The sequence below is a fragment of the Frankliniella occidentalis genome, unplaced genomic scaffold (genome assembly GCF_000697945.3).
Source record: "Frankliniella occidentalis isolate FOCC.00 unplaced genomic scaffold, Focc_3.1 Scaffold18, whole genome shotgun sequence".
NCBI classification, from domain to species: domain Eukaryota; kingdom Metazoa; phylum Arthropoda; class Insecta; order Thysanoptera; family Thripidae; genus Frankliniella; species Frankliniella occidentalis.
In genome coordinates, this window is record NW_026267148.1 from 2555306 (window position 1) to 2562930 (window position 7625).

General features: G+C 55.3%; 2 protein-coding genes across 4 annotated transcripts in view; one reads left to right on the plus strand and one right to left on the minus strand.

The window, feature by feature from the left end:
* The first annotated feature begins 232 nt into the window (after window positions 1-232).
* LOC113207601 (dystrophin, isoforms A/C/F/G/H) overlaps window positions 233-7625 on the plus strand; it is a 192270-nt gene continuing 184877 nt past the window's right edge. The window contains exon 1 of the mRNA XM_052264317.1: window positions 233-1037. Coding sequence (XP_052120277.1) covers window positions 998-1037 — 40 coding nt within the window. The 5' untranslated portion in view covers window positions 233-997. The remainder of the gene's footprint in view (window positions 1038-7625) is intronic.
* Window positions 2427-3619, minus strand: LOC127748888 (uncharacterized). 3 transcript variants are annotated; one of them, XM_052264300.1, is made up of 3 exons: window positions 3535-3619; window positions 3293-3352; window positions 2427-3179 (listed from the first exon to the last, which is right to left on the minus strand). In XM_052264300.1, the coding sequence occupies exons 1-3, from the start codon at window positions 3574-3576 to the stop codon at window positions 2820-2822; spliced, it is 462 nt and encodes a 153-aa protein (XP_052120260.1). In that variant the 5' UTR covers window positions 3577-3619; the 3' UTR covers window positions 2427-2819. The 3 variants fall into 3 exon arrangements, with proteins under 3 accessions (XP_052120260.1, XP_052120259.1, XP_052120261.1); XM_052264299.1 differs by having other exon boundaries at window positions 3293-3385; window positions 3535-3616; XM_052264301.1 differs by lacking the exon at window positions 3293-3352 and having other exon boundaries at window positions 3535-3618.

Consider the following 7625-nt stretch of genomic DNA (forward strand, 5'->3'; position numbering starts at 1 on the left):
TCTCCGGCACATTTTGAATGAGGGAGGCGTGTACATTTGACGCATTCGACCCACCAAAGCAGTTAAAGCAGCAGGCACGTGAACCCATTGAACGATCGGGATGATCCTTGCGGTGGCCGCGGGCGCGGGCGAAGAAAGATGTGGGGAAAAGGGAAGTAGGGGGGGGGGTGTCTCCACCTCCCGCCACCGGGGCGCCGCGCCCGCGCGCCCGCGGCCCGTGGCAGTGCTCGCCGCGCGCTGACGCCGCGCTGAGGAGCGGAGCTGAGCGGAGCGCACAGCCGTGTAGCGCTAGCGCTGCCGCAGTCCCGCGATCGCGCGATTATATTCAGACTCGGCTCTTCTTTTTAGTATTATTTTTTTTCGCGGGTCGCTTTTTATTTTCTGCCGACGTCGTTGATGCCGCGCCGACTTGTAGCCGCCAACTATTTTTCCAATGATGTTTCGCTTTCCGTGTCGCGAATAGCCGCAGAGAGACCCGCTCGCTCGACCGCTCCTTCTGAACGAAACGCGCGCGCGCCGCCGGGCCGACCGAAACGCAACGGAGACGCGACGCGCGACAGTCGAAGTCGAACCGGTGACGAACCGACCGAGTGTGTTGTGCGTGGGTGTAGGTGAGTGATTGTGTGTGTGCGGATGCGTGTAAGTGTAGCAGCGGGCAGTAGTGTTGGTGCGAGGCCCCGGGGGCGTTGGTGGCGACACGTCAAGTGACCGCCTCCCGGGTAGCAGTGTCGGCGCCGATTACTAATACAGCATGTGACTTGCCGCAACAGAAATTGGTGTCAAACGTAGCACCCTATCTGTGAGGTACGAGAACAAGAATAAGGTCCTGCTCGACGGGGCACACAACACACTGCACACCGCAGGCAGTGGTCCCGCCCCGCCCACCACCGGCGACGCCCGCTCCGGCGCCCCGCCCCTCAACTGGATACACGTGCGAACGGGGATGTCAAACACCTGAGCACGCGAGGATAGGCCGTTGTGCCCCGCAGCCGCCGGGATGGCCGACGTGGAGACCTTTGTCCAGGAGGAGCCCGAGTGTAAGTAGCGGTGTGCTGAACTTATGTAACGTCTGTGTGTGCGTCTCTCTCATTTGCTTCGTTCGTATGTGTGCGTGTGTGTGTGAGAGAGAGAGACAGAGACAGGGACAGACAGATAGACAGACAGACAAACAGACAGACAGACAGACATACAGACATACAGACAGACAGACAGACAGACAGACAGAAGCGTCGAATGACAGGTGGTCAAGGCATTCAGCTTCAGCTTTAGTATAGTAGGAAATTGCATGGGAAATGTTTGGTTGGCTCGAGCATTTACAGGATCCGATAATAGTTCACGTAAATGCAGTAACACCAGAAGGGGACACGAGGGGGGGGGGACGAGTACCTTATATTTTTTATCGACTGAACGACGCGCGCGCTCGGAGACGGTGCGGATGGGAAAAAAATGCTCAAAATTGGCGCGCATAACTACATGGTCTTGGCGTCACGTCAGGTGACGTCACGTCAAGGCGGTCTGGTCCCATTATTTGCAGTAGACGAAACTAAAAGGCTGCTTCGGGCTCGTGCGTTGTGCGTCCTGCTCCCTCTCGACGCTCTCCTTCCGTGACAACACGCGGGCGACCAACTAAAGTTGGGTTGGACCCCGACGTTCTTGACCTTGCCGCCGCGTGCGTCGGCGTCCGTCGGACCTGACCTGCGCGAATGTGGTGGGGAGGAGAGGTGAGGGGTCGGGAACTGCGTTCGGAGAGAGCACGCGAGGTTTGCGCAGAACAACAAAACTCTGGCATTTTTAGACAGTCCCCTAAAGACTGTCTACTGTCTCTATCAGAAGGAAAAGTCCCCCCCCCCTCCCTCTTCATATTTGAAATAGACGCTCCGGGAAAACCTGGATTTAGAGGATTTGTATTGCTCTACCTAAAATGCATAGAAAAGTCAAAATGCTATTCGGGTTCGCTTTAGTAGTAGCTAGAAATGCTGCATGTGGAAGGGCTGGAGGGGCTGGAGTCTGAGCAGAGCCACTCTCCGACCGCACCCAGAGCGGCTGATGGCTGATACTGAATGCCACACTTGTGCGTGAGAATAAACCGAGGACTCTTATGTATTTCTTTCCGGTCCACAAGTCCTCTGGCGGGGTGTGTTGGCCTCAACAGCCGGAAGCCCCGCCCCGCCCCGCTACGTTCACGTTCCTTAGCGCGTGCGCGTGCATAGCTAATGCCTTCAGATGTGATAACCGTTGCGGAGGGTAGAAATGAGGAGGACGGAAAGCATATCGACTGCTTCACTGAGGGACGACGTAGGATGTCCCACTCCCATATGCCCTGTGCTTCTTTTGGGTTATACACTGGATAAACAAAGAAAGAAATCAACACCCTAATGACTTTCACGCCGTGACAGAGGCTCTTTAGAAGATTCGCACTCCTTTATTGGATTTGGGAAAGTATTCACTACTAGCCTCAGGGCTGTCGTAAAAATAATAGACTAATTCGCACCGTCCAATAACTAAACATACGAAATCCGTGGTCCCCGTAGACTGGTGCCTCTTTAAGATACAGTTGTAAGGAACTTTGGCAAAGGCGACCGACGGGCGGAGGGCGGGGCAAGGGGCAGGTGGGGCAAGGCTGTGGCAGTGTACAGTCACACCGCACCGCACCAGCCAGCGGCGGCAAGCCAGCGGCAAGCCAGCGGCACGGCACGAGCAGCTCAGCAGCGCCCGTCTCGGACCGCGGGCGGGCGGGATGTGTGTCTCGGCAAACACACGCCGAGGGGCTCGAGCCGTTAACACTGCCGACATTCGTTTCTTTTGCGTGCTTATGCTCATTATTCTTTCATCCACCATTGATCAAAAGTAGCAAAGAAGTATTCAAATAAGCAAACAATTCGTTGATCGTTGCTGTCTGGCGTCGTTGTCCTGTGTGCTATACTTTCATTTTCACAAAGCAACCCATGCCCCTCTTCATCGTGGCAGTGTTGTATTCGAAATGCTAATGAGATGGTGTGACGGCAGACCGGCGGTAGACATCCTGAAAGAAGGTCCGTCATTCGCCGATACGCCGAACTTGCAAGTTCTGTGGACGCCTGATGGGTAGGCAACATCTCGTCTGCATTGCATGCGAGTACAGCGGAGTGGCCTACCCTGAGTCTCGCAGGCGCCGAGCTCCCGTAGCTGACCAAATGAACCTGAAGAAAAAAAACGGGCGTACTTTCCTGACAATCACACATTATGTCATATGCTATGTTTTATAAAACAGCTTGTATATATAAATAAAAACGGTATCTTCCATATTCCACACCTCATCCTCGATCTCCTCAGTGAGAAGTTCAGAATTAAATCGCGGCCCCTTTGTAAAACTCTGTATGTAAACAGACGGAAGAAAAACCTCGAGCTACAAATACAACAAAACACTGCAAATAGATTATAGGTGTCAATCGCCATTCACTAGACCAGAACGTTTGAATGAGGAAGTGTCTCGAGATCGATAAGATTCATCCGTGCAAAAATGTTCCCCACTGTTCAAACTACGTATGGTCTCACCACTTCCGCTGAGCCTTCGCAGGGCGTATCGGTTTGCTCCATGAGGTTGTCACAGGCAGGGGTCTCCTAAACTCTTCCTCCCTCAGGTGGCGGATGGATCGGGGGGAAAGGGGGGGGGGCTAAACCAACAGCCATATCTCAATTTCACCGATAAGGATATGGATACTCTCCGATAAAAAGCTTCGCCTGCACTGTCCAATCAGAGAAGCTCCTGCTGTCGAACGCGACCAGAGGCAAAGGCAGATACAGGTGGGTTGCAGGGGGAGGGGGTGGGGTCGGTGTGGGGGTAGAAAGGGGAGGAAGAGGATACTTTTCCCCTACCTTTCAGAGGAACCTCTTCTCCATGGCATTCTATTCCCTGCCCCCCCCCCTTTCTTCCTCTGTTCCGTGAGTTGAGGGGCCAGTAACAAATAAACACGTGTTTTACTATTTTTCAAAATAACGCGCGCTGCTCGCACATTCATCGGACGAACAGCGCTGCCGGCGACCTGACGTTATGATGGCTTCTTTCGGGCCTCATCCTCGTAGTCAGCGGAGCTCCCCTCCCCATTCGTCTGTGCATGTGCTTTTTTACTGCACGGTCATCAGTTGGCAGCGCACATCAGGGCTCGCATTACAGGTGGCTGCCAGCCCCCCCCCTCCCTCCCCTAGCCAAAGTCTTGCAACTGTAGCGGCATTGCGTTTTCTTGTGGCCCTCCCTCCATATCGTTCCCGGGCGGGCGGGCCCGTCTCTATGAGCGAAGGTCCATCACTTTGGGCGATAACTAACCGCGCTGCTTTCTTCGCGGCCGCATACTAATGGGCGGATGTGCAGCCTCGGCCAAAGCTTCGGCCCCCCGCGGCGGCACGGGCGGCACGCGGCCCCGCGTCACCTTGCTTGTCGCGTGTTCTGGGGTGTGGGGTCCAGTCCAGCGGTCTCCAGCGGGCTCCAGCGGGTGGGGCTATGGAGCCGACAAGGGACTACCGAGAGCCTCGCTGAAGGGGCTTGGGGGGCTGCTCCGCGCGCACCGCAGTGTGCGAAGCGGTGCCGTTCGGAACTAACTCCTTATTCGGCCTTCGCTGTTTTTACGTCCAACGTATACAGTGTCCTCCACCGCGCAGCCTTGTGCTGTGCTGTTGGTTCTGTGGAGCAGTCACAGTCGTGGGTACAAGCTCTGCGCGAAGTCCATCCGGACCGACGAGGACAGCAGGACAGCTGCCCTGCCTCCCAAATCTGTCGAGCATGTATACTGGGTACACTACACGGCACTGCACTACACGGCGGCTGACAGACGGGCGGGCATTCCTTCGACACTCCGTACTAATGGGAGGGGCTGTGAAGGGCTCCCCCCGCGCGGACGACTCACGGCCACTGCATGTCACGGTGCCGCTGCATTTCGGGACTGGCGTCCAACAGACCACACTGCCAGTAATACGCAAAGAGGGAAAATCAACAGCCCTCCCGCATGCCGGCTTATGTGTTAGTAACTGCCGCTATATTGCAACAATAGTATGAATCAGTATTATTCAGTCGTTTATACTGCCATGCCTTTTATTGCTGTACGACGCCACGTCGTAGTTGATCAACAGAAATAGAATGTTTGTTCGAAATGACCACCAAAAATGTAGTTGTTTTGGAGGCTTCATTGCTATGTGTACAACATTGTATCATGAAGAGAATATGAATTGTGAAATACACTTCCCTTGTAGTACCAGTACCAAACATTCCAAGAACATTCCCAGAACGTTATTTAGGTTTCGTGAACGTTCAGCGATATTTTTTGAACGATTCGTGCCACCAGGGTAGGGCTAAGAGAGGTTCAAAGTACTGTCTAGAAAAAATGGGAGGGGGGGACGGGGGAAGTGTACAGACCAGCAGCGCCAGTGGTGTTTTTGACTCAATTAAGAAATGACAGATGTCCCGTAATCACGATGCCGATTGAATGAGGACCGCCTTAGGTCGAATGGAATAAGAAGTCTCCCACTCCACTACGACACAGACATGCCAGTTGAAGGACAGTTTAAATGGAGGAGAGACGACTCAGTTCGCTGACGCCCGGAGCGTATGCAACCATTCCTACGCTTATGACATTGTGGTAACGCAGCAACGGGGGATTCCGAGTGAGTGCGTGCGTGTCAGAGGAGAAAAACAGATGCGTAGGAACAGGGGGGCAGGGGATGTAGTCCCCCCCCCTGAGCACCTCGAAGGGACGCCAAAACGCGCCCCGGATAGGCGCCAGAATTCGCCCTGTGAACAGTGCTTAAAACTCAAGGAAATTAGGCGGGAAAGTGTCTTGAAATAAGGGAAAAATGGAAATGGAAATGAAACCATGTGTTTGGGACAACCATGATAGATATTATGCAGGTATAGGCAGATATTAGGCAGTCGGCGTAAAGAGGCGCCAAAAAGGGTCTGATGGGCCGTACCCCCTGGCCAAAAAGCCTACGCCCCTGGAGAAAAATAAGTATACACAACAGGGCCAAGGGCTCCCCGCCAGTTTGTTCGCCTTCTGGTGCCGATCTCAGGTACTATCCCCAAAATATTCATGTTCTTTCTTCAATGAAAATGTAAACGAAACACTAAAATTTTGGGGAATGTATCAGAGATTTGCACCAGAAGTCGAAAGATTGGGGGAAGATCACCGACCACCCTCTATAGTTACTGTACCGACGTTTTTAAAGTGTAATAAAGTTACGAACCTGCTAAGTTTGGTCTGTGATAACCTACAAAGCGCCTTGTAGGTAGGCAACATCTTACCTGCCGTGCATGCCTGTATTGCGGGGCGGCCTACCCTGAGTTTCGCAGGCGCTGAGCTCTGGTGCTCTGGTGCCTGAATCAAAGAAAACCGGACGTACTTTCTGGGTGACCCCCGAGGCGACCCACCTTTACAAAACTCATGGTGCCCTACGGCCCAGATCGAAATAGGCAACTTGCCAACACGCTTGCGCTGTGCAGGATAACTTTTAATAAAAAGTACTGAGCCGGTGGGGGTGGGGTGGGACACCGTTTGTGTGCACTCCGTCCGTCCCCATCCCTCTTCCCTCGTGACTGGTATTAATTAGCTGAGCTTCAACACAATAGGCATGTGCTTGCATGGGATGCGCGGAGTCAAAGGGCAAGCCGCACAGCGCCTTCACGACTGGCCTCAGGGTGCGGCTGAAGCCGGTGTGCATGGATGTACCAGTAGGCCGCCAGCTTCAGGATAGCCTGCCAATTTTAATACAAGTACCTTGGCTTACTCGGGGTTTCACGCAACTCTTTAAACGACCTCTAACAACACATGGCCAAAACCTCGAGTCTGTAAGTTGCGATCGATATCTCTGTTAAAAATGACATCACCCACGCCAAAGTTTCGTCATGGGAATTTCCACCCTTACGCGAAGAGGGGCGAGAAGGGAGGATGGGGTCAAAGGCTTTTAGCCGAAACCATGCAGCGCCCCAGCCCCCTCCCCCCTCCGCCCTCCGCTCCGACCCGCGCCCGCGCCCTCGCGGGCCACCGCGGCCACTCTATGGGCTGGACCGCCGCGGAGGGCGCGGGGAGCCGAGCGCAGCGGCGCCGGCCGCGTCGTCCTCTCGCGCCTCTGCGGCTCCAGTCAGTCCCCGCCGAGTGTTGCACCGCTGCACTGTGCTCCGCGCTCCAGGCGCGCCGGAGCCGAGCACCGCGAAACACGACTCCGCGGACGAGCACGACGAGCACCCAGTGGGTGCCGCCGACGCGACGCGACGGGCGACGTTGAGGTCACCGACGACGCCGATTAGCGACGTGCCTAACGGGCGCGGTGACGGCTTTTCTTCCGAGAAAGACGAGCCTCCCGAGCGCGCTCCACGCGACCACGCGTGGTTACCGCAAAAGCACTGATTATAATTGCGACTGGGTGATTCATATTAATTTTTACCGAGAAACCTCTCGGAGCAGTGCTCTGTGCGCCCGCGGTGCGCCGCCGCGCGCTGCGCCCTCGCCACGGCCCTCGCCCACTCGGTGCCGGAGGCCCGGCAGCTGTCCCGGCCCCGGCCGGCGCCGGCTCTCTCCGTCAAGCCCAGCTGAGCGGGCCTGGCGGGCCCCCAGTCTGCCTACGCCTCTGTAGCGCCTTTTTCCATGCACTCTCCCGGG